The sequence below is a fragment of the Eptesicus fuscus genome, chromosome 6, assembly GCF_027574615.1.
Source record: "Eptesicus fuscus isolate TK198812 chromosome 6, DD_ASM_mEF_20220401, whole genome shotgun sequence".
Classification (NCBI taxonomy): domain Eukaryota; kingdom Metazoa; phylum Chordata; class Mammalia; order Chiroptera; family Vespertilionidae; genus Eptesicus; species Eptesicus fuscus.
In genome coordinates, this window is record NC_072478.1 from 78,802,418 (window position 1) to 78,829,755 (window position 27,338).

At 38.1% G+C, this 27,338-nt stretch overlaps 1 protein-coding gene and 1 long non-coding RNA gene across 17 annotated transcripts in view; one reads left to right on the plus strand and one right to left on the minus strand.

Annotated features, from left to right (window-relative positions):
• Window positions 1–13,700, minus strand: part of LOC129149486 (uncharacterized) — a 53,652-nt gene extending 39,952 nt beyond the window's left edge. Inside the window, exon 1 of the long non-coding RNA XR_008556387.1 lies at window positions 13,276–13,700. This is a non-coding gene — a long non-coding RNA (uncharacterized LOC129149486). The remainder of the gene's footprint in view (window positions 1–13,275) is intronic.
• The window catches only part of MATR3 (matrin 3), a 50,593-nt gene that overhangs the window by 6,112 nt on the left and 17,143 nt on the right, over window positions 1–27,338 (plus strand). For 6 of the 16 annotated variants that reach the window (XM_054717910.1, XM_054717908.1, XM_054717912.1 and 3 more), the window contains one exon: window positions 4,241–4,325. In XM_054717910.1, the coding sequence (XP_054573885.1) occupies window positions 4,278–4,325 (48 nt within the window). In that variant the 5' untranslated portion in view covers window positions 4,241–4,277. Of the gene's footprint in view, window positions 1–574; window positions 611–4,240; window positions 4,326–13,715; window positions 13,808–13,863; window positions 14,044–25,367; window positions 26,456–27,338 lie in introns of those variants that run through there. The other 10 variants (XM_054717901.1, XM_054717906.1, XM_008141686.3 and 7 more) reach the window with 7 other exon arrangements.

The window sequence follows — 27,338 nt, forward strand, 5'->3', positions numbered from 1 at the left end:
CGATTCCAGTCGAGGGCACATACCTGGGTTGCAGATTCCCTGCACCAGTTAGAACTCATAGGGGAGGCTCTCTCACATCAATGTTTCTCTCTCCTCTCTTCTGTTCCTCCCTCCCTTACATGCTCTCTAAAATTAATGGAAAAAAATGTTCTCCAGTGAAGAATAACCGAAGAAAAGGGAAGAAATGGCTTCTACGGAAAGGGGAAATATTTATAGATCATGAATAGCCAGGGTTTAAAATATGGGATCTCAGTTCCTCTGAGCATACAGATTGTCCTGACCATGGTAACACTACCCAGGTGCAAAGAGAGGCCCCTGTGTTGCTACTTGAAAAGGGATAATTTACTTGGTATTTGTGCTTCTATTTAATACCTAAGAGGTTTCAATGACTTAATCATGCACATTAAGATAATTTTATTGGATTTCCTACTTGATAAGTGAAGTTAGTCACCTATTACTCCTTGTTGATTTGATTTTCTTTATTTCCTGGTGAGCCTAAGATGAAGTAAAACATTTCAAAGTAGTATTTTATTCATTCCTTCTCTTTCCCTATCATCTTTTTCCCATGCTGCAGTGGAAACTGAAATTGGACTGGCAGGTTTACTGGTCTGTAAGTATCCAAGCAGCCACCTCCTGCCATAGGTAGCAGTTAGTAAAGACAAGAGCCCCTCTTTGTTGCCCTGCTCAAGTTTCAAGTTTAATATATCATATTAGAGGCCTGGTGCATGGATTCGTGCACCAGTGGGGTCCCTCTGTCTGGCCTGCGGAGATCAGGCTGAAACTGGCTCTCCAACATCCCCTGAGGGGTCCCAGATTGAGAGAGGATGGTTCTCTGGTGACCCTGAATCAGGCTCCCTCCTCTCTGGTTCCGGGTGCATCACTTGAGAACTGCAGCTGCCAAGTAATGGCAGCTCAGCAGCTCCTGCATTGAGCGTCTGCCCCCTGGTGGTCAGTGTGTGTCATAGCTACTTGTTGGACAGTCGAACAGCTTAGGCTTTTATATATATAGATTAAAAGGAAAAACTACAGCAGGATGAGTAGGGGACCCCAAGTAATCAGGAAAACAAAATTTCAGAGGAATAAATTCTATAGGCTCCAAAGGGACACTAAAAGGAGGCTTGATGCCGGGGCATTTACACAAAGGAGAAAACCTTATAAGAGCAATTAATTAAGAACTTTAAAAAGTGACAGTGACTCCTGTTAATCTTGCTGCTTAATTGGGGCTTTAAAAATAGCTTCTAGTTAGTGGGCCTGTCAATATTCTCTTGGGAAACAATTTCACTGAATTAACAAATCAACTATAATACTTAGAATGTGTGCTTAAAAATATCTTTCTCTTTATTGCTATTTTAATGAACCAACTTGGTGGGTCATATATTTGTCCATTGAATATCTTAAGGGCTGGTTTAAAGATATTCTTACTTTGCCCCTCCCAGTTCTCCAGTAAAGGGCCTTTGGGGTATGAGAATGTTCTATACTGCTTTATTACCTGAGAAGGTGGTGGTAAAATGGACCTTGACATTTATTTTATTTTAGATTAGTTATAGAAATGTGATGATAGTATAAAGAATTCCCATCTACCCTAAATCCAGTTTCCCCTAATATTTACTATTTTACAATAGTATAGTACATTTGTCACAATGGACTAATGGATACATTATTAACTAAAGTCCATACTTTATTCTGATATCCTTAGTTTTCATCTAGTGTCCTTTCTCTGTTTCAGGATCCCATTGAAAATACAATTAGTCATCATGTCTCTGTAGGCACCTCTTTGCTGTGACAGCTTCTTAGACTTTTCTTGTTTGTGTGTGTGTGTGTGTGTGTGTGTGTGTGTGTGTTTATGACCCTGAGTTTTGAGTCAGGTATTTTGTAAAAAGTCCTTCAGTTAGGGTTGAGTTTTTCTCATGATTAGGTTGGAGTTAAGGGATTTTGAGAAGAAGACCACAGAGGTAAAGTGCCATTCTCATCACATAATCAAGAATACATAATTTCAGTATGATTTATTACTATCTAGAAAAATGATTTTAGTATATTTGTATTGATTTTTTGAGAGAGAGAGAGGCTCAATGGCTGCCTTGAGCCTGCAACCCAGGCATGTGCCCTGACTGGGAATTGAATCGGAGACCTCTTGATGCATTGGACGACACTTAACCAACCAAGCCACACTGGCCATGGGGTGATTTATTACTGTTGATCTTAGCCTTGATCACCTGGCTTGGGTCTTGTTTGCCAGTTTTGTCCATTGTAAAATTCCTCTCTATCCAATACTGCACTCTGCCATGAAAATCACCGTGTGCAGCCTATACTTAAGGAGAGGGGAGTTTTGCTCCCCTTGGAATTTTTCAGAAAGAAACTGGTCTTTTTTCCTCCATTTATTCAACTTATTTATATCACTATGGACTCATGGATATTTACTGTATACTTGGGGAAAATCCAATAATATTTTATTTTGTTCAGATTGTTCCAGCTTTGACCATTGGGAACTCTTTCAGTTCCCTCCTGTGTCACATCAATATGCCCCATCATTGCGGGGTTATTGTTATTTTGTAAGGACTTCTCAGTTTATGGCACTATAAAATGCTCCAGGCTCATCTTATATAGTTACTATCTCAATCCCAGAGTCAACCATTTATTTAATGGGCCCTGGTTCCTTTATTATTTAATAGTATTAAGGAACTAAGATCTGGCTGCTCATGGTAGAACTATGAAACATATATGTATACCAGGATCCATAGTTCATTGCTCCCTATATTCTATATCATTCCATTTTTTAATATGCAGTGCATTTTGTCCCATTGTCGTTGTTTTATTCTCTTTCATCTAGAAGAGAGCTTATTGCCTTTTATAGTGGATGCTGTAGACCCCAAGTAACTGATTGTTTTTACCCTAAGAGCTCACAGTAGAGGATGGGAAATTTTTTTAATCAGCTGCTGGTCAAAGGGAGGGCTAAGCCCAGGCCTTAGTATCCTAATGAGTTAAAGGAGAATGGAGATGGCCTCAAGAAACTGTTTGAGTTAGAATCATGGCTTCACCAATGTGTCAGATGGAACTTTTTGTCCTCTTCAGTTGTGATTCTCTAGAGGAGAGCTCAAAGGGGTTAACTAATGTTGTAATATGCTGGCCGTTCCAGGCAGTGATGGGTTGGACATGAGGCAATGAACAGGAGAATGAAAGGACAGAAGAGAAAAGTTCTGTCCCAGCCTATACTACTACTCCCATGGCATTCTATCCTTTTCTACACTGGCCTTCCATTTCTTGCCCCTGTAGCACCCAATCATAATCTGTTTTCTTCAAGGGACTCTTCATATTACATTTCTCAGATCCCTAAACCCCCTCATCTTTGTATGATAGCTACATGGGTGAGATTGAGGGAGAGACAACCTATAATTATTCATCTTGTCAGAAGACTGGTCGTTTAACTCCTACCCTTTTATCAACTGAATCCTATGCTAGATAGTGGGGATAAGTGGTGAACAAGACACTGTCCCTACTTAACATGGCCTGTCAAATCTAGCCCATAACTTTCTCACCTCATCTACCACCTTCAGATTCCCTTCTGGTCACACTGATTTCTTAGTCTTTGATAAGCCTTTTGTGACTAGGTCTCTCTCTGCCCATACTGTTTCTCTTTCTGGTTCTATTTTCCTTCTCTACTTTGTCCACTTTGAGATCTTAGCTCAGATTGCACTTCTGCAGGGAAGCCCCTTTGCCTGACTGAACACCCATTATATGTGTCATTGTACCATTTTACCACAGCTAGAGTAAGATGCCATGTAAGAGTCCTTTGAAAAGGCATTCACCATCTTCTAAAGGTTTATCTCACTCCCATATAACTAAGCAGCCTTGGTTCTACTGACAGCTAACTAAAGAGCCTCAGCTGGTAATATTAATAGATATGTGTTATAATGTACCTTAGAGTAAGGCCATAGGAATGTCCTGTTTTTCAATAACACCCAAGTAAGAGTAATGAGATTGCTAGTGTATAAGTTATAACTGACAAGGAGATGCCAAGATAAAACTTCGAACCAGATTTAAATGGATAATTTTAACATGTTTACTCTGGGACTTTATAAAAATGAATAATCTTTGAAACTATGCTTGTCATTTTAGGATATTTTATGTAAATATTCTTCAGGATATGTGGCAACATAGAATATTGACAATATTTACTGTACATTGACTATGTTCCAGAACTGCTAATAACCTCATTCTGTACATCTTTTAATCTTCTCAACAGCCCCACAAGGTAACACAGCTAGTGGATCCAGGAACTAATGTGTTCAGTGATTCTCCAAAGATGGCAGTTGGCTTGGAGCTTTCAGGTATAGTGCTCCCAAGTCTTGACAACTAACTCTCATAAATATCTACTTGTCTTTGTTGTCATCAACTCATTCAGACTAGCATCTTTCAGTGTCTACTGAAATGTCTGTCTTCTAGAGTCTTTACACCTATTACAAATGCCAAAGACCGTTTTTCAGGACATTAGCATCTTAGCCACTCTTGCTGCACCTTGAGGACAATTCCTTTTGCTCTTAACATACACAGAACATATACAGACATACCCTTTAACCTTTAAAAGGAGTCCCTATCTACTTTATTCTTAAGGACTTATTAGTATTTAAGAGGATAGTGAAGTTGGGTTCCCTTTGTAATTTCACATATATTCCTGCCAGATTAAGGGATAAAAAACTTTAATAGGTACACATTACAAACAAACCATTATGGAATATAACACAAGTCATTTCTAGATTATTTAAGAATACATTGTGGATATTTGCAATTAATCTAAAAAATTACATGATCTCCCTATAATGCTAATAGGGCATTTGCTAAAGTTGCTAAGATTAAAGATTTCTAGCCTATCTTCCCCCAAAAGCCTGTAATGATTAATAGGGAAATTCTAGAAGTGTTCCTATTGAAAAAAAAAGCTTTGTTCAAAGACAAGAAAACAAATGTGTAAGTGGGGGGAATGGTAAAAATCCCTTGTAGCTGGTGAATTTTCCTAAATGTATGAGTGTAAACTAGAAATAGTTCGTTCAACTAGCAAGTAAGCAGTTTGAAGATAAACTGAGAGGAAAATGAAACTTGGAATAGTATGGAGACATGTATAAGTGACATATGAATAAAACATCAAAATAATGACAAATGAGATTTTAAATGGTAAGCTATACCATGCCCAAGAAATCTTAGCATAATAATTCTCCCAGAGAAAACTAAGTTATTTAAAAGCTGAATAAAACTAACATATTTTTGGAACTAGTCAAGTTGATTCTGACATGCATTTGGAAAACTAATATTGTGGAAAATGAGTTAAAGGAAAACTAGCCCTACTCCATGTGAAAACTGCAAGAAGAATAAAATGGGGTGGTATTGGCACATGAATATCAATGAATGTAACATACGTCCAGAATAGATCCTGAAACAAATTGTAAGAAAAATAAGCAGGTTTTTTAAATACAATTGTGTATTAGCTTGCCTTCTAAGAAAAGCAAAATCTACACTAATAAAAGAGAAACATGCTAATTGACCATAACTTCACGACACCCACCAGCCAATCAGGAGTGAGTGTAAATTAACCTAATAAAGATGGAGGGTTACTTGCATTACAGTCACATTCAGAAGTGAACCCGAAAGACAGGAGGGAGGGGAATCTTCCCAAAGGGTTCAGGAGCAAGCAGGCCACTGGTCATCCAAATCTGTGGGAGGGAAGGTGGTCCAGGGTGAGAAAATACCTGGTGTCCTGGACAGTGCCATGGTCTGGTCAGGAGTGGCCATGGGCAGGGCAGGAGGCTTGCGTTGTTGCCATGGTATCCCGCACCAACCCAGCCACTTGGGGCCTCTGGGCTGTGTGGGAAGGCAGGAAGGCAGCTCCGGCCAGAGTGAAGGCGGTGCCGGCAGCCAAGGGAAAAAAGGCCCATTCTTGCAATTTTATTTGTCCCTCTACAAAAATTTTGCCTGCTCTAGAACAGCACTATATAACAAAAATTTGCAATGGCAAAAATGTGCTAGCTATCCACTAGCTAAATGTAAATAGTAAGATTGAAAAAGGGAGTGCAGCTTATAGCTATTGAACAATGGAATAGCTCTAGAAAATGGGGTTTATTTTAAACCACATAGTTTTACAAGTTTTGAGTAATATGAACATAAATTTTTTCTGTTGCTGCTTTGAATAGTGGAAAATTGGAAAATACCTAAATTGTCAATTGAAAGAACATTGGTTAAATTTTGTACCATCCATATAATGGAATACTTGAAAGCCTTATTGAAATAAAACCAAAGAAGTAAAGCAAGAACATTGTATGATCTTTAATCTTCATTTAGTGTATCACTGCAACAAAACCACCTTAAAACTAGTGCAAACAAGTATTAAAATTCTATGGGTTGAGCCTCTGCTGGTGTGGCTTGGTTGGGCTTGTCCCATGCAGGGAAAGGTGTTGGAGAGTGTGCAAGAGGCAGACAGTCGATGTTTCTCCCTCTCCTTTGTCTCTTAAAAGTCAATAAAAATAGATATTTTAAAATCATGTGGGTTATTGGGTTCTATTAGGTGGTTGTGTTCCACATGAGCTTGGGTAGGGATACAGCCATCTGGAGGTTCCAGTTTGCTTGGCAGTTAGCCTTGGCTGGTACCTGGAAGTTCAGCCAGAGCTGTACACTGAAGTACCTTGGTTCTTTTGATGTGGGGCCTTTTCATATTGGTTGAGATTCTCACAACATGGCAACTGGGTTCCAAATGGGTTGTCACTTCTGTATTCTGTTGGTCAAAGCCAGTTATGGGGACCTTCCAGCTTCAGGGAAAGGGAAAATTTATTCCACTATTCCATGAGAAGAGTAGAATTTGTGGCCTTTTTCTTTTAAATATATTTTTATTGATTTCAGGGAGGAAGGGAGAGAGAAACATCAATGATGAGTCATCAAATCGGCTGCCTCCTACACGCCCCACACGGGATCGAGCCCACAACTCAGGCATGTCCTCTGAAGGGTAAATGGAACCTCCTGGTTCATAGATTAATGCTCCAGGACTTAGCCACCCCTGTCAGGCTTGTGTCTATTTTTAATTCATATTATGTGCACACACATTCAAAGTGTTTGTTTTATAGAAAATCCTTAGAATACTGTGTGTACTGGTTAATAATGCGGATTTTTTTCAATAGATGGAGTTACACAAATGTTGATATATATGCTATTTGATATGTATGCTATTTTGTTGTATTGTCAACAAGCTTCAAAACTTCATATGTCAAATTTGCTAAAGGTGTTAACATCAGATATTTTTACACTTAAAAATGTCGAATTTTATGCCAAAAAATGAGCATTTGCGGGAAGTTATAATTCATTACATTATTTTGAAGAAAAGTGCTGCTGGATACTTAGGGAAGCTTATGATGAACATGCTCCATCTCAAGATACTTATAAAGCTGGTTTAAACGCTTTAAAAGTGATGATTTCAATGTGAAAGACAAAGAATGTCCAGGTCAACCGAAAAAGTTTGAAGACCAACAATTACAAGCATTGGATGAAGATGTGTGTCAAACTCAAAAACAACCTGTAGAAATATTCAATGTTGCTCAGCAAACAATTTCCGATCATTTACAAGCAATGGGAAGATTTTAAAGGAAGGAAAATAGGTGCCACATCAACTGAACTAAAGACAAATGGAAAACCAAAAGTCATCAGTAAAATGTTGCTTCAACGGCACGAAAGAAAGTCTTTTGCATCGAATTGTGACTGGTGATGAAAAGTGGATTTATTTTGAGAATCCAAAATGCACAAAATCATTGGTTGATCCAGGTCAACGATCAACATCGACTGCAAGGCCAAATCACTTTGGAGAGAAGACAATGCTCTGTGTTTGGTGGGATTAGGAAGGTGGTGTATTATGAGCTTCTAAAACCAGATGAAACTGTTAATACTGATCACTACTGACAACAAATAATAAATTTGAACCATGGTTTGATCATGAAATGACCAGAGTGTTCCAGAAGACAGCAAAGTAATTTTGCTTCATGATGACACAACATCACACACTTCAAAATCAGTTAAAGACATGTTAAAAGATCTTGCCTGGGAAGTATTAACCCACCTGCTGTATTTGCCAGACTTTGCACCTTCAGATGACCACTTTTTCTAATCGATGGCACGCGCACTTTTTGAGCAGCACTTCAAAACATACGAAGAAGTGGAAAATTTGGTCTCTGAATGGTTTGCCTAAAAATTAGAAAAGTTCTATTGGGACGGTATCCACAATTACTTGAAAGATGGGGAAAATGTGTAGCTGGCAATGGACATTGCTTTGAATGAAGCACTTTTGATGGTTCTCTTGAGATTATCATGTTTTCTTTTACAAAATCTGCCATTATTAACCGGTATATCTAGTACACAAGAAATGGTTGATAGAGGTTGCCTTAATAAAGGGAAATAGAGATTGGGGAAAACTTGACTTGTGTTCTTTGAATTTTATTATATGTATTCAAAATACATATATATTTTTAATATTACCTATTTCAAAAACTACTTTTTGAGCCCCTTCACCTCCACCACCATGCCACTGCTAAAAGAACCACTGGTTAACAGTTTTATGTTTTTAAATAACCCAAAGTATAAAAATGGCCTGGTTCCAGGGTATTAAATCTGATTTAAAATAATTAGATGGTGGACTTCCAGATGATTCTGAGACCACAGCTCTGCTGAAGGCAGCAATACATATGCTCAAAAGCTAGGTTTAGATTTATATAGAACTGGGTTCAAATCTTGGCTTTGTCACTATTTAGCTTCCTGACCTTAATTTCTTATGTAAAACCGGAATAATGGCACTTAACCCTCAAAATTATAATTACAATGCATTCTCAGCTACTTAGTGATTGTGTGGTGTCAAAAAAGTCCTCAGTGCCTCCTGTGCTCAAAACTGCAGCCAGTCTTCATTATGAACTTGAATCCATACTCTATGCTGTTACTACACTTGATCTTGAAGCGATTATCCTGTTATTTAAAGGCTCAGATAATAAACCCTTGCCAGGCAGCTGGGTTAACTAGAGTGTCTTCCAGATATGTCAAAGTTGTAGTTCAATCTCCGGTCAGGGCACATACATGAGTCAACCAATGAATACATAAATAAGTGGAACCACATCAATGTTTCTTCCTCTCTCTGTAAAATCAATTTTTAAAAATGTAAAGGCTTATATAATATAGCTGTACCACACTTTTCAGTTAGTTCCGTTAGTCTCAGTAGGCATTCTTGCTTTGTACCATCATTACCATCCCTGATGCACACAGCACATCCACTCTAGTAACACAGACATGAGTAGAGCTCTTGATCTGATCCATCGCTACTCACAATCTGGCAATTTGTCGTATCCATCATTTTGTCCCTGCTCTTATACAGTGCCCTTCATGAAATAGACATTTGATGACTGAAATCTTGTATTTGGCTTTCAATGTATATTGGCTGATGAGCTACTAAGCAGATCCTCAATAAATAATTACTCAATTGAAAAAGTTTGACTTTTCTTATTAGAATCACCAGATGGCATTACAACCTTACACAAAAGCATGAGTAAATGCATGTTTCTGTCTGGAGGAGCAGAGCTTGTGCCATCAAATAACTGGGGACAACATAAAAGGAAGTCTTAGGCAAGATAAATTGGAGTCAGAGGTTCAGTAAAAAGCATATCTTGTTTTGAGTGTAAGACCCAAGATTCTCTGGAGAATTAGGAGCCCCAAAATTTCATTCCAAAGCTATGTAGTGTGGGCTTAAACATCGTTTACTCAGAGGAACCTTGAAGTGCCTTACAAATCCTGTAATAAATCATGGAGATGTGGGGTTGTAGTTCCAATCTACAGTAGTTACTTAAAATTTCCCCAGGTACAATTCGACCTCTCAACAGATAATGATGGAAAATTTTAGTCACCTGACTATAATTTTTTTAAGTATATTTTTATTGATTTCAGAGAGGGAGAGAGAGAAACATCCATGATGAGAGAATCATGGTGGATCAGCTGCCTCCTGTAAGTTCCTCACTGGGGATCGAGTCCACAACCTGGGCATGTGCCCTTGACCGGAATCGAACCTGGGACCTTTCAGTTCTCAGGCCAATGCTCTATCCACTGATCCAAACCGGCTAGGGCTGACCAAAATTCTTTTAAGGAAAAAAATAAGGCCTTTCTTTGCTGTGTGGCCTTCCACAATTTAGAAGCACCTGGTAATTAAACCCTAAGATTGTTGGCTCCTCTGATTCAAACAGCTTCTCTATTCTTGCCCAGCATGGCTCAGTGATTGAGCATTGACCTATGAACCAGGAGATCACAGTTTGATTCCCAGTCAGGGCAGATACCCAGGTTGTGGGCTCAATCCCCAGGGTGCAGGAGGCAGCTAATCAATGATTCTCATTGATGTTTCTATATTTCCCTCTGTTCCCCTGAAATCAATTACCGTATTTTCCGGCGTATAAGACGACTGGGCATATAAGATTTTCCTGGGTTAAAAAGTTGTTTTATACACCGGAAAATACGGTAGTCCAATATATCTAATCCCATCAATATAGTCCAATATACCGTATTTCCCAGCGTATAAAACGACTTTTTAACCCAGGAAAATCTTACACGCCCAGTGGTCTTATACGCTGGAAAGTACGGTAAATATATATATATTTAAAGATAAGCAACTTTCAAGGCTACATTCTTGCATCCCCCTCCCTGCTGTTTTAGCAACTCAAGGATAATTCACACCAAGGAGTCTCTAGTTAATATAAATTTCCCTTCCCCACCACCCCTTCAAACAAACCTCTTCATAACTTGCTCTAAGCATGTTTTATAGGCTTGAGAGAAATATTGATAAGACACCTCCCTGGGACATCTGTTGGACTGTCTCATGGAAAGCAAACAAACTAACTTTTCAAGACAACCTGGTGTCCGCTCAATTTCAACACAAATCTGCTTCTCTTGTCACTTAGCAACTTCAATTGCTTGCACTTTAAAAACAGAAGCCACCCTATCTTTCCTGTCCTGTATTTACTACTAATACTTGGCCCTTTTCCTCTCTTGGAAAGTAAAATAAACTTCCTGTCTGCATCTCTTATTTTAGTTAAGAATTTTTTCACAGTCCACATCACTGGCCAAAACCTAACAATTCCCTAGTGAAAACTCAGCACCATCCTTTTCATATTTCCTGTTACAGTAGAGGCATGTCTCCTTCCAATCCCATTCTTATATGAGCATTTGTTATGAATTATCCCTCCTCTTCTGTTTTTTAAACCAATCCGTACCAAAGATACCCTTCCTGTCAACATAATTGTGCTCAAAATTTCCCATAGTGAAACTAGAAACCTCCCTCAATAGCCAACCTTTTCTGCTTTGGGTAGTTTTAATCTTCCTGCTTCCCATATACTCAGTGTAGGAAGCATGACTCTATGATTCATCATCATAGAAAAGAAATAGCATGTGGCCAGGTGGTTACTGAATTTCCCCAGAGCAAACAAGATGGGGTTGGGAAGAGGGTGTGAGAGCTGTGCACTTGACTGATAGCATCTGTCCTAGGAAGATTCCCCTAGACCAGTGATGGCGAACCTATGACACGCGTGTCAGCACTGACACGCGTAGCCATTTCTGATGACACGCGGCCACCTTAGCCAAGGATGAAACATTTGCTGCTCCTGAGGATGAAACATTTGCGAAATAATGTTTTTTCCTCAAAGTGACACACTACCCGAGTTATGCTCAGTTTTTTGGCGAAGTTTGACACACCAAGCTCAAAAGGTTGCCCATCACTGCCCTAGACAAAGGAAGGTGGAGACTACTAGAAAAGAACCCTCCCCCCTTTTTTTAAATAACCCAATGGGAGACAGCAAGACTTAGGTGACCTATTAGGAAATAGGTGACCAAATAGTACTCAGCCAATGAGGAACTGGAGGAGGGGCTAAATAAATAGGCTGTGTTCCTGTACAATGGGCGCCCACTCTTGAATGTGTTATTAAGTCATTTTTGCCATGCTTCTGTTTCCTAATCCATCATTTGAAATTTGGACAGGTAGTTCAGTTTGTTGGAGTGCAGGTGGATTCTGATCAGAGCACCTGTAGGAATCAACCAATGGGTGGAGCAGTGGATAGATGTGTTTGTTTTTTCTCTCTCTAAAATCAAATAAAAGGTATTTTGGCTGTCAAGGCAGCACAATTTCTGCGCCTCCTCTCTTTTGCCAATTTTTTTTTTTTTTTTGCTTACCCTCCTCTACCCCAACCCCATCTCTTTCTCCTTTGCCATTCAACTTCACCTGATTAGTTTTTCAAGGATTGATCCTAAGTCCTCCAACTCCCATTGCTTCATTTATTTTTTTAAATATATATTTTATTGATTTTTTACAGAGAGGAAGGGAGAGGGATAGAGAGCCAGAAACATCAATCAGCTGCCTCCTGCACATTCCCCACTGGCGATGTGCCCACAACCAAGGTACATGTCCCTGACCGGAATCGAACCCGGGACCCTTCAGTCCGCAGGCCAATGCTCTATCCACTGAGCCAAACCAGTTAGGGCCATTTATATCAAGTTGAATTAGCCACTAACACACACCTATTTCCCTCAGCTCAAGAACCGTAAATACCAGTCCTGACTTGAAAAATTGATGCGAGATTCAATGTGCTTATTGTTTCCCCAGCTGAAACATCTTCCAGTGCCCCTTAATAGCACTGCTAACCTAGAGTTGTCATTCACCCATGGCACGTCTCTCCCTCATCTTCTATATCCAATCAAATTAACAGGACTAGCTGCTTTTGTACTAAATTATCTCGTTTTCTACTTGTCTCTAGTCTTCTCCATTTATGCCCCTCCACAATCTTCACATTAGACCCAGGATAATTTTTCAAAGATGCGAATCTGACTCGGCATACTTAAGGTTTTAAAATTTTGAGTGCTATTAATCAGGACTTATATTCACTGATTTACTTCAGAACATGCCTGTCCCTCTGCATTTGTATTTAAAACCCCAGGGATATAAATGGCCATTTCCTCCAGCCTGATCTATGCAATTTATCGAAATCCGCCTCGGATATTTTGTGTGTGCTTTTTTTTTTTTTTAATCATTGATGTTTCTTTTTTTTTAATAATTCTTTATTGTTTAAAGTATTACATATGCCCCCCCTCCTCATCCCCCATTGCGCCTTTGTGTTTTTTGTGTGTTTTTTTTAACACGTACTATACTTACAGAGAGCCTATCAGTCTCAAAAGTGTTTTACATTTAGTCAAATTCACCAAATGGCGGTGGCGGTGGGGATGGGTTTGCTGTCTTACCTCTCAATGGTCCCCCACAGAATTCCTGAGATTAAAAACCAGCCAAAATGACATGGGTTCCTCCTTCTGGTGCTTCCTACCATTCCTCCGCAAATAATCAGATTTGCCTGGGAGGATAGAAATCAGATCTAAGCCAAGGACTCCCAAGCCTCGCTTCTAACACAGACCCTATTTAAATTTTACACCATGCAATAAAGGGGTTTCGAAAAAGGTTTTTTGGGGGAAATGGGACTCGAACCCGTAAACTGTAGCTGCTTCCTTATCTCCCGCCACCGGCGGGCTCCCGGATTAGAGAACCACCACAGCCGCTGGGAACCGGCGTGTAGTGCGCACACCAGGGAGGGGGAGGATCCTGGCGCGTGCCGAATGGAGACCCGAGGTGGGTGGGGGCAAGCTCTCGCGAGAGTGAGTTCTTTGGCTGCTGCTGCTGCCACCTCTTACCAGCGCCGTTGCTGCGGAGGATTGTGGGAGCCTCCGTGTCCCGCTCGCTAGGAGAGAGGTACCTCTCCTTTCCCCTCTCCCTTTCCTTAAGGTAGGCGTGAAGCGGGTAAGAATCGGGGTGGGGTGGGGTGGCCGGGGGTTCTCTGCATCCGCCTGAAGGAGGCAGCGACTGCGACAGGGGCTGCGGGGAGCCGGCGGCGCGCCTTACTTGCTCGCTCCTGCTCGTCCGCTCTGCCTCCCTCCGCGCTGCGTACGTGAGCCGCCTCAACGGCGGCCGCCATGTTAGGAGCGCAGTGGCGGCACAACCAGCCTCCTCGGGCGGCTGAGGTGAGCGGTCCCGGAAGGACAGACGCAGCCAGCCACGGGCCCGGGGTGCGGTGAGAGAGTCGGGGGGCGCGGAGGACAGCCAATCGTCCGAGCTTCCCGCGCCCTGGGCTTTCTGTGGGCGGGGGCGGGACGGCGAGCCCGTTACACGCGAGCTGCAGCGCTGAGAAGGGAGGAGCACGAGAGGCCCGAGGGACCGACTGTCCACAGGGGGCCTGCCGTTTGGGGAGGACAGTTAAGATGGGGAAGTCCTTGGATAGCGCCAATTCCACATGTTTGCTTTATTTATTTTCTCTTGCGCCTGAGAGTGTGCCCCAAAATGGAGGATTTCGCAGATTGAAAGGCTTGGCGGTTTGAGCAGCGTTGCTTTCTGGGTGTCACGGCCTTCGCTCTGCTCCTCGCCCATCGCTTCAGAGCGCCCCCTAAGATTCCTCTGTCCCCCGCCCACACACATGCGCGCGCTATTTTAGCCGGACCTCAGAAACAATTCGTCCCCACCCCCAATCGCTTAAAAATGGCCGAAAAATGAAACGTTAACGCTTGTTTTTTGTATTGCGTCGTGGATAAAGCCATCTGCAGTACACTGCAAGGCAGGAGATTTGTTCTGTTTTAGAGGGTCGCCTCACATTCCTTTTCCTTTTATTAAAATATTATCAGTCTGGGTTCCCTAGAGAGGATCGTGTGGTGTGGGACCTTCCGGTTTCCAGACAAAGGGTTTGGAGTACCGTGGTGTAGTCGCATCGTTGTTCTTTTCATTGCTGCTAGCGCTGCGCGATGTTCTACAGGGATTTTTTCCCCATTTGCCGTGGAGGAATATTTTCTAGGTGTTTATATATACTGTTCTGTGGAATATTCCTATTGGATGAGTTACAGTTTTCCAGCTAGATATTTCTAGAACGGTTACGGCGATTCCGAAATTTCTAGTCTTTCAAGCGCGCTGGGGTAGTGTGAGAGTCGTTGATTTCCCAGGTCGTAGTCATGAGATTTTGTATTGATGCTGCGTTTTGCTTGTTGAACAGAGCTTGGTTTAAGATTTTTAAATAGACATGGTTTTCTCTCAGGTAAATTCAATCAGTTGTACTCTCCGGCAAAAATAATATGAGGATTAAATGTTCAGAATAAAATTTCCTTTTAAAAACTCAATGGTTAGTTATCCGTGTAGTCTATTGACATAGTTCTTTCAACATTAGAATTGTTTTAGTAATCAAAAAGGCGGGGAAGACAGATTTTTGTTGCAAAAAAGCTCTATGGTGTGCCTTTCCACTTAACTAAAAATGCTTTTTTTCAAACTCGAAATAAAACATAATTGAAGTACTACATGAAGATTTTTCTAGCTGGTTATGTAACATTTGGAAAATCGATCTTCAGCCAGAAGATGTTTGTGTTAAAGTGCTTTAAATTTTTTAAAATTCCATTTCTTCCTTTGCATTTAACATGTTTGTAACATTAGCGTATACTTTACCCAGAGAGAAAATTTTCTCTTTATTATCTTTACATATCTCCCTTATCAGCTATGTGTAAGTGGTTTTGCTTTTACCTAACATTTTGAACTAATTCGGAAGGATTTAACCACCCCTAATTTGAATTTTGTATGTTGAAGGAGTATTAAAACACTAATTTTACTAATTAGGGAAGTGTAAACGCTAAATAATACTACAAATCAGTTAATGATAACTAAACAAATTTGATCAACTGAGGAATGCAAAGGAAATGTATTACATAATTTTAGAAATAAAATGTTCTGATCGCTAATTTTACTACAGAAGATTAAAGCCCAAGGGAGGTAATAGATTTATGTACATGAATGTTAATCTCAGTTATTAAGCATATTAAAAATCTAAAAGGCTCAACATTTGGAGATCTGCTAATTATAGTGTTTCCATTATTTGATGAAATGGAAATCTATACAGCTATTTAAAACTGTTTAAGAGAGTAATGATGGGGAAATGATAATGGAATATAGTATTAATTGGAAAGGAAGAAAATGTAATAAAATTCTGCTGGTGCCAAGTTTAATATTTTGTTGTTTAAAGAGATGTGTGAAACAAAAATAGAAATATGTCCAGAATGTTAGCTCTGGATAGGCGTTATGGGTGATTTGCATTTCCTTACATTTTTCTGAAATTTCCACAAGGAATTATATTTACTTTTGTAATGAGAGGTGAAAGGAAACATTTTTTGTAAATGTTAGAACTGCTTAAAAGACCAGAATTTTGTGTTTTGTTTTTTAGGATCCTCACATATTTTTTAGGGTAATTGCCAGAAGTGATACAGCTTCTTAAGTCTGAGGTGTAGTTTTCAAAAGTGACAAAAAGTAATAGTGCTTGTTGTGTGTAGACAAACATTGGAATCTAAAGACATTCTTATTTTAAAATATTAAGTTTGCTATTACTGGGACTAATGCTAATTAGTTGATATGAACTGTAGCCATTAACTATGTTATGAGCAAAACCAAGGAATTGGATAGTACTTTGTTTTGACCCTGGCCCTTGTGGCTCAGTTGGCTGGAGTGTCATCCTGTGTGTCCGGAGGTGGTGGGTTCCATTCCCATCAGGACACCTATGGGAGTGACAATGGCTCCATCTCTCTCCTTTTCTCCCTTCCTCCCTATCTAAAATCAATTTTAAAAAATAAATAAGTAAAGTAAAAGTACTTCATTTTTATATGCCTCATTTAGTCAGAATTGCATTGTGCCCCACATTTGTGATGTATTCTGAGTATACTTGACTGGCTTTGGGTAGACAATACTAAGTACTTTTGGGGTGGGGTGGAAGGGTTGTAGACAGTAGCTATGCTCTTTTTAAAAATATATATATTTTATTGATTTTTTACAGAGAGGAAGGGAGAGGGGGAGAGAGAAACATCGATGAGAGAGAAACATCAATCAGCTGCCTCCTGCACACCTCCCACTGGGGATGTTCTGGAAACCAAGGTACATGCCCTAGACTGGAATGGAACCTGGGACCCTTGAGTCCGCAGGCGGACGCTCTATCCAGTGAGCCAAACCGGCTAGGGCTGCTCTTTTAATTCTTAGCTATGTAGTGGGCCTTTTCACAGGGTCAATAAAATTTTTTAAAAAGCTGCTCTAAAGTTTAAAGCCTAATTTATATAAAATACTTGCTTTTTTTCTGGAAAGTTTTTTAAAGGGCCTACGTCTGACACTGCCTTGATCTAGAGTCCCAATTAACCTGTGATTTTTGGTATATATGTATATGTATATATATTTATTTATTTTTATTATTATTATTATTTTTTTACATATCGTATAGCATAGTTTAATTAGTAGAAAAACAAAGAAGGGTGTCCAGGATAGGGGTTGGGTGTCGTTCTTCCCAGACATTGCTGTTGGATATACTGCTGGATAAGAAGAGCATAGAGGAAAATAAAGACCATCTATGGTAGATGTCATAGTGGGCAAGCAATAAATGCAGCAGGTATGGAAAGAAATCAGTTGATAATAGGGTCTGAAATAGGATCTTTGATTTGCAGTATCATAAGTTGCTAATGAAGAACTTTCTGATTTTTCAAGGTGATTTGTATGCCCCCTTCCCCCCTTTGTGGGGATTACTAGGATGTTAAACATCTTCCTTTGGTATATTAACTCACGATAGAAGACCCTACCAGTGATGGTGAACCTATGACACGTGTGTCAGCACTGACACGCGTAGCCATTTCTGATGACACACGGCCGCCTTAGCGGCCGCATGCCAAGGATGAAACATTTGCTGCTCCTGAGGATGAAACATTTGCGAAATAATGTTTTTTCCTCAAAGTGACACACTACCCGAGTTATGCTCAGTTTTTTGGCGAAGTTTGACACACCAAGCTCAAAAGGTTGCCCATCACTGCCAAATGTGAAGTTTTAAAGTCAAGACTTTGAGCAGGCAGTGGTTGGAAAAGGAATAGCAATATCAAATAAATACAAACATTTGTACTTAAAATATTCTTGCTGTGAAGTGTGAAATGTGAGAACAATTTTAATGCTTAACTGTATCCTTGTACAGGCTATGGTATTCTGGAAAAGCACCATGGAGGAGGCAGTTTCACATTTAAACATTGAGGCACTAAGAAATTTTCATAGCATTCTTGCTAAGGCAAGAAATTAGAAACAATCTTAAATGTTCACCAGTTGCAGAATAGATAAGTATATGTACTGTAACAGTATATTGCAGCGAAAATGTAGGTTTAATTCATGTTAAAATCAGTTTCTAAAAGCAGGTAATACATACATATTAAGTCAATTTGTAAAAAGTAAATGCAAAAGTAACATTTTCTAAGATATAAAGTGGTAAGACAAGGGACTACAGGAGGGGAGGAAGAATGCATTGCAAATTGGTATGTAATTTAATCATGTTAATGTTCTGTTTCTAATCTTGAATATTTGTATACACTGGTTTGTATAAAAATGCATTATAGAAAGTGGAGGTGCTAGGCCATACCAGTATTAAGTAAGAGGAGAGACATATTCCAGCTAACAGGAGCAGCCTCTATAATTGCTCATAAAACGACCTCTCTCATGAGGTGTTGGCATATGTTAGAAAGTGGGTTTAGGATGCAACCAATATATGAAAGTCATTGAAAACCATAATGTGGACTTCGTGTGGTAAGTAGTAAGGTGTAGTATGTTTTTAAACAGTGGAGTGTAAGATAATGAGTGATGTTTTAGGAAGTTTATATTGGAAACTGAACATGCATGGATGCAAGGAGTCCAGCAGAAAGGCAGGAGGACTGATCTCCAATAAGGTTATGGTAGAGAAAATAGAGAGGTAAGGACTTTGTTCTGGAGGAGGAGAAGGTAATTTAGAGGTAGATTGGCAATAGAGAATGAAGAAGGTTAGCGGTTTAATTTGTCTGCTTTCACTGTAATTCACTTCTGTTTTCAATTTTATTTTTCTAGGTTACTACCAGTCTTTAAATCTGGTCTTTTAAGCTTACCTCAGGTTCAGTAAAAAGTTCAAATATGAATTCTGGCTCTTATAGAAATGGATGAGACGTAAAGGTACAATACAAGTGTGCCCTGGTCGGTGTGGCTTGGTTGGGCATGGTCCCATGCACCGAAGGGTAGCGGGGTCAATTCCCATCAGGGCACATGCCCCAGTTTTCAGACTGAATCCCCAGGGGTATGCAGGAGGCAGCCAGTGTTTCACTCTCAACATCGATGTTTCTCTCTCCCTTTCCCTAAAAATTATTAAAAATCTTTTTTAAAAAGTGAAAGTTTTATAAGTTCTTTATTCATATATCTTGGTCAGTCCTTTTATCCCTAAAGTTTGTTTTCTCCTTAGTTTTGAGGATCAGATTACATAGATGATAACTGTGTATGCTTAGTATGTGTCAGACAACATTCTAGGTGTATTGTGTAGGTTAATGTATGAAATCTTAAAGGTCTTATGAAGTAAGTATTTTTATTCCCATTTTATGGAATTTGGAAACAAGTAATGTGCCCAAAGTCACACTGCTATTTTGTAATAGAACTAGGATTTAGATCAAGGCATTTGGGGCACCAAAAATCTATACTGCATTGTATACCAAATCAAAGAGTAGTGCACATGTTTGTGGAAACAAAGAAAGTAGAACATAAAGTGAATATAGAAAGAGGAAAATTGTAAGGGTGCAGAATGGTGCTTGGATGAAAACCACTAACTTTGCTCTTTATTAGTAGAGAAAAGAGTAAGCCAAGTTAACACCAGAACAAATCGAGTCAAAATTGTTCGGTAAATGGGATAACTTTCTATCCTGTCATATGGGGTTATTAATCACTTTCCTTTCTTGCTCTAATCTGAAAATATTTAATGTCTAATTGAAAGTCACTGGGAAAAAATTTTAAAGCTAGGAAGAAGAAAAATATTTCAAGTCCAAATAGGAATCCCTTCTACTGATTAACACATTTTCTATTTTAGCAGCAGAAAGAACTTTGCACCACTTTTATCGTTAGCCTAAGAATCAAGAAGTGGGCTAGAAGTTGAATCCAGGTCTGTAAGATGGATTCAGAACAATAGTCTTAAAGCACTTAAAAATATTCATTTGTGAGCCTTTCTGGCACTGCATTTTATACTGTTTCATCTTTCCTATTGTAATGAGGCACATATTACATGCATTGCTTTATACAAAACTGAAATTATTAGACTGGGGCTTTATTTCCTAAGGGGTTTACTATTTAATTTAATTAGTTATTTGTTTATTTGATATATTGTTGATTTCAGAGAGGAAGAGAGAAACAACAAGGATGAGAGAGAATCAATCAGCTGCCTCCTGCATGTCCTCAACTGGGGACTGAGCCCACAGCCATGGCATGCATGTGTTCTAACTGGTGATCAAACCATGACCTCCTGGTTCATACTAGTATGTCATTGCTCAACCACTGAGCCACACCGGCCAGGCTATTTTATTTTGAAGAACATTTTAAGTTACGCATAATTATACAATAGTGAGATGAAATTATGACACTGAAGAATAGACATTAAGTGTAAGGTTTTAAAGTGACTCAAGCTCTATATAAAAAATTGAGTAGTTCCTTAGATATAATTATTTTAAAAACTCAAACGTTTAAAGTAAAATTTATAAATATGTTGAGAAAAGCCGTGGTGATGTGAAGTAACATTAAAATGAAAATTTACTAATGCTTTAAATTGGAAACTTATGTTTAAATTTAAACTGTTTAAAACAGCGTTTGTCAACCTTTCGGACCTCGCAGACCACCAGTTGGGGACCACTGGTTTAAAACACCATTATAAAATTAATAAGTGAGAAAGCTTTAAATATGGAATAATTAACCTAACCCTGTACTTTATGCAGAGTTCCAGGCACCATTTCCAGTAGATTCAATAGTTTTCTCTTGGATACCAGGAATCTACACATTTTTTAAAAATTGATTTCAGAAAGAGAAACATTGATGTGTTATTCCACCCATTTACACACTCATTGGTTGTTTCTTTTTTTAAAATATATTTTATTGATTCCTTACAGAGAGGAAGAGAGAGGGATAGAGAGTTAGAAACATCGATCAGCTGCCTCCTGAACACCCCCTACTGGGGATGTGCCCGCAACCAAGGTACATGCCCTTGACCGGAATCGAACCTGGGACCTTTCAGTCTGCAGGCCGACGCTCTATCCACTGAGCCAAACCGGTCTCGGCTTTTGGTTGCTTCTTGTATGAATCCTGACCTGGGATGGAGCCCACAGTCTTGGAGTATTTGGGATGATGCTCTGATCAACTAAGCTACCCTGCCAGGGCCTAGCCTTGTACTTTAATTGGAAATGAGTAAAAGTTCTGACCACAGGAATGGATGCCTTTTTTTTTTTTTTTTTGTAATTGGCAAAATTAAGCAGCTACCTTTTCAAATGATACTTTTTTTTCTTCTTTCTCTTTTTGATCTTCACCAGAGTATTTGTTGATTGATTTTTAAAGAGAGCAAAAAACATGGATGGGTTGCCTCCCATACACGCTCCGACTTGGGATCATACCCACAACCTTTTGGTGTATAGGGCAACACTCCAACCAACTGAGCCACCAGCCAGGGCCCAAGTGATGCCGCTTTGAAATTATTAATAATGAGCTGTCCCTGTCATCTATTGGTAACATGGTTAGGGCATTTTTACTGTATTGGTACTGTTAATTGCTACTTTAAACATATTTGGCATATTTTCACAAGAATAAGTTAACAAATCACAAAGATGCTTGACTTTGATAGAACACTTAGAAAATCTGAAAATTTCTTTGTGTTTTTAATTCCAAAAAGGAAAATACTCTAAGAAAATAGTTTCTGGCTGTTACTTACAAGTTTTTATGTGAGGTGAAGGCTTAAAATAATGTCAGTATGAAGGCATCTTTTCCTGAGTTATCTCTACAAGTTTTATGGTTCTTAGAATTAATTGTTGTAATGAAGTAATTCACACATTTAAGAACATAGCTAAAGATCCATATAGTAGTAGATAACTTTAAAACATAGCATTTTTAAATTTTGAATTTAGAAGCGGAATATTTTCTTCTATAATATCTTTTTTCCATTTTAAAAAAGTATTTTGATTTTAGAGAGAGGAAGGGAAAAGGATAGATAGAAACATCGATCAGCTGCCTCCTACATGGCCCCCACTGGGGACTAAGCCCATGTGCCCTGACTAGGAATTGAATCCTGGCCTCCTGGTTCATGAGCCAAGGGTCAACACTGAGCCATACCAACCGGGCTATATCTTTTAAAGAACTAAAGTTTGTTTATGCTTATTTTAGTAATTCTGCTGAATAAATAGTCCTCTGAAGGAATGAATAATAGAACTAACGTAATCTTTATGTTACATAGGAGAATATCTAAATTTGAAACAACCATTTGCTTCAAGAACTTTCTGAGTGTGTTAAGCTTTGTTTTCTGAAATATTTTGGTATTCCACTTTTAATTGGAGACAAAAATAAATTCAGTAAAGAATATCAGATAGCTATTCATGGAGTGGGGGGATTGAATATTATTCATGGAAACGTAATTCTTAACCATACATCCAGATAATATTTGTTCAGATGTTGAACATGTAGCTAACATATTTAGTATTTACTATTAGATCATAAACTAAATTCTAGGTTAGTTATTTAATAGACTTGTCTATAAAAATGAGTGTTAAGCCTGTTAAAAATTTGAGTATCAGATTGTAGTAAATGATATTTGTGAAGCCTAATTATGGATGACGTTAGCCCCTTTTTCTTACATTTTCCTGATTTGGGGGTGGAGGTATTTTCTTTTTGGGAAGTGAAAGCTTCTGCGCTGATGGGCATTTAGAGTTTATTATATAAAGATCTTAGTGGGTAAATTAGATTTTGATATTACAATTTAGAATTCTTTCCAAGGAACTATTTTCAAACTTAAAATAATCTCGTAATATGCTATGAAAAAAGAATTTTATAATTATAAGGGGGAAATCTACAGTAAAGTAAGCTAATCTTTTTAAAATCTTGAATAATTTAGTGAACATCTGTGCTAACTTGAATAGGCAGGTCTTGTTTTTTTTGGGGGGGTATTGATTTCAGAGAGGAAGGGGGAGAGAGAAACATCAATGATGAGAGAATCGTTGATCGGCTTAGGCAGGTCTTGTTTAAATGAGCCTTTTATAGGCTTGTTTATCTTATGTTTACCATTAACCAAAGATATTAAAGGAATCATTTTCATAAAAGCTCTTTAAATAGTCATGTCTGATTTCTCTCAATTTCTTTGTTCTAATTTTAAGGTTATTCTTAATGAAATTATAAGTTGTCATGGGATTTACATTGTTTGTCTTACCCTTTTTCTGACATCCATTTTCTGTTTTGTCTTAAGGTTATCTTTTACCTTCTCATAACCTTTCTTTTTGCAGAGCCATTGTTTTCATTGAACCTTACAAAGGAAAGTATTTGATGTCTCTAATCCAACAATCATTTTCTTAAAATATGATGAATTTAAAATTTTTACACATGATCATAATACTATTGTATAATTTCCCTGAGGGAAAAGAATAGTTCTTTTTAAAAACTGGCTTTTCCGTGACACAAAGTTTTGCCTATAACATGAAGAGCAAAAACTACAATTAATAATAACCTTGGTACTTTGAAATACTGATTTTGAAAAACCCTCTAAGTTTTTATCCTTTTTAATAAAGTATACATGAAAATTTAGAGGGTCCCTATCAATGTTTTTACACAGTATTTCAACTGCCTTTCTGTATGGCATTTATGACATATCAAAGAAACTTAAAAGAACTCCACTTATTCTTGTCTTTATTTTTTTTAATCTCATCTTAAAGCTTAAGTAGTTTATATAATAGATCTCATCCAGAACTAGTTTCTTTGGTGTCTTTTCTCAAATTCATCTTTCTTGGTGTACAAAAACATCTTGTAATTCCAGTCACCTCTGATAGATTTTTCTGTGTCTTTTTAACTTTTTTACATCTTTTTGTAAAATGTAGTTCTGCCTGTAACCTTTTTTTTAAAAAAAAAAATACTTCATCTACTGTATTTGTCCCGTGTTTCCTTGCATTCTATTATTAGTGGGATTGGTTCCATAATAGACTTGTAACTATTAAATATTGCCTGGTTTTTACTGTAATAAAGTTTAATGTATTGCTGCACTATCAGTGGTTAGGTGTACAGATCATCAAACATACAAAAACTTAACAAAGCTTCCAAATAGAATTCTATAGCAAACAATTTAAAACATCTATATGTAGTTGCGATTATAAAAAATTGTTTCATCAAGGACATTTGTTATGTACATCATTTAATATTTTATGAGAATCATACATAAATGCTTTATAAATTCTTACATACCTATTTCGGAGGTAAAATAACGATTTAAGAAAGAAAAATGAAAATAATTTCATCCAGAAATACATCTTGGGTGATCAGATTCAGAATTAATTTACATTTTCCAGGTGATTATGACTATTCTTGTGGAAAGTTTCCAGAAGCCTATGCAAGCATGATCTGATTTTCATTTTTACCTGTTTTGCACTCTAGAGGTGCTGAAGCCCTGAGCATTAAATGAGTGTTGGTGCATGCTAAACTTGGGGAGTTTCACTTCTTTAAGTCACCTACACTTCCTGTATTGGGGGTTTTTTTCTTGGGAGGTCTCTTATTTCTGTACTGACCATACTTAATTCTTACCTTAAAAGATTAGAAATGAAATAAATACTGCCTGACATAGGGTGGACAGTAAGAAGGCAGTTAGTTATATGGCTTATATTTGTGCAGAAATCCTTGAACTGTAGGAAGCCACTTAATTTTCTTCACATCTATCTTCACCTCCAATTGATTTTACTACATAAAGGTCTCAGCTATTGTGTTTGGTCTTATATCTTATACTAGGTACTTGACACCTAACTTCAGTTACTTGTGATTTTACTTGGTTCTTTCTGATAGTTATAATAGGTCTCATTTTCTAAAGCAGAATACAACTGATTCATCTTTGACTTGTTGACATTGATTTTTGTTTGTTTTTAGTCTTCTCCTGGAACTTAAGCATCATACTATATAGGGTGTATTTTTATTCTTCTGAAAGAAGAACCCATCTATATTTTTACTGAAATTTTGATGTGCTCAGACATCTATCTACCCCTTCAATTGAAATGTTTTTAAATTTAGTATGAAATTCCCTTTAATAGTTAAACTTTAGCATGAAAGATTACTTTTTAAATATCTATATGCAGGCTCTGCATACATCTGGAATCTGTTTTAAGATATATAATAAATTCCTTGTAAGTTTGAGATCTTAAATGTTTTTTTTTTTTATCAACATGATGCATAAGTTTTTTTTCTTTAAAAAACGGCATCTACTTAAAGGGATTTATGACTAAAATTGCTTATTTTTCTACAGAGTTGTCTGCTGGTTCTCAGCTTGAAGAAGATTCTACAGTCCTTATTGATCCTTTTTCTTGGCGTTACCATTTTTTGAAGCACAGTTAATCTAGTTTTCTAGTTTGAGCTTTCTTTTTGGCCATCTTAAAAAAAATTTTTTTTTAATCTATAAACTAGCCAAGAGATAGTTCTACAATGTCCAAGTCATTCCAGCAGTCATCTCTCGGTAGGGACACGCAGGGTCATGGGCGTGACCTGTCTGCAGCAGGAATAGGCCTTCTTGCTGCTGCTACCCAGTCTTTAAGTATGCCAGCATCTCTTGGAAGGATGAACCAGGGTACTGCACGCCTTGCTAGTTTAATGAATCTTGGAATGAGTTCTTCATTGAATCAACAAGGAGCTCATAGTGCACTGTCTTCTGCTAGTACTTCTTCCCATAATTTGCAGTCTATATTTAACATTGGAAGTAGAGGTCCACTCCCTTTGTCTTCTCAACACCGTGGAGATGCAGACCAGGCCAGTAACATTTTGGCCAGTTTTGGTCTGTCTGCTAGAGACTTAGATGAACTGAGTCGTTATCCAGAGGACAAGATAACTCCTGAGAATTTGCCCCAAATCCTTCTACAACTTAAAAGGAGGAGAACTGAAGAAGGCCCTACATTGAGTTATGGTAGAGATGGCAGATCTGCTACACGGGAGCCACCATACAGAGTACCTAGGGATGATTGGGAAGAAAAAAGGCACTTTAGAAGAGATAGTTTTGATGATCGTGGGCCTAGTCTCAACCCAGTGCTTGATTATGACCATGGAAGTCGTTCTCAAGAATCTGGTTATTATGACAGAATGGATTATGAAGATGACAGATTAAGAGATGGAGAAAGGTGTAGGGATGATTCTTTTTTTGGTGAGACCTCGCATAACTATCATAAATTTGACAGTGATTATGAGAGAATGGGACGTGGTCCTGGCCCCTTACAAGAGAGATCTCTCTTTGAGAAAAAGAGGGGCGCTCCTCCAAGTAGCAATATTGAAGACTTCCATGGACTCTTACCGAAGGGTTATCCCCATCTGTGCTCTATATGTGATTTGCCAGTTCATTCTAATAAGGTGAGTTAATACAACAGATGCTTCTAATTTCTTGTACATTGTAGTGTCTATTCTGTATTTACCTATATCTTTTACTCTAATTCTGAAGTCTGGTGACACTAAGTTGATCAAGAATTTTTATACTTTTGAGAACACTTTATTTGGAAGGTAATTGGTTTTTGAGCATTTTAAACCAGGGCTTTACATTAATACAATCTGCTGAGATTACTTCTGGCCACAAAACTGTCATCCACTGGAATTATCTTGTTGGTTTTTGGCATCAGTATAATCTTCTTATTCATATTTAAGCAGTTTTTTGTCTGCTTTGTTGAATTGTTTTAAGTATTTTTATTTTTTTTTGCAGTCAATATGCTCTGCCATTCAGGATGCTAGATTTTAGCTCTCCATCTGTCTTGATTTCGGATTTGTATGTAGTAAAGATGGATTCTTGAACGATTCTCTTTTTTTCCTTATCTGTGGCTATAGGGAAAGAGTTAATGTAGAGCCCTGGTGTTTGTTTCAGTATGTTTTATATTTTAGATTAGTTCATTCTTCCTTTTTTAATTTCCCTTTAACACAAACTCTCATACTATAACTGAAATTTTTCATCATTTTTTTTCTCCTTTTCCACAACTTTCTTAAACATACTTCAAAACTCACTTTTTATTATCCCATATTGCATCTATCCCTTTAGAGACTTGGAAAAATCAATTACTGCAGTATCCTGCTCTGTGCTCCTCATAAACATATTCTTTTTCTGACTTAGGCTTAGACTTCTGGTATAGTCATTTGAACAAAAAAATATATATATCTTGATTCTCCTTTGCTTTAATTATCACATCTGGCAAAATGGGAACTTTTACAAAATGCTCTTTTAAATATGTTGTCTTTTTCTCTTTCGATG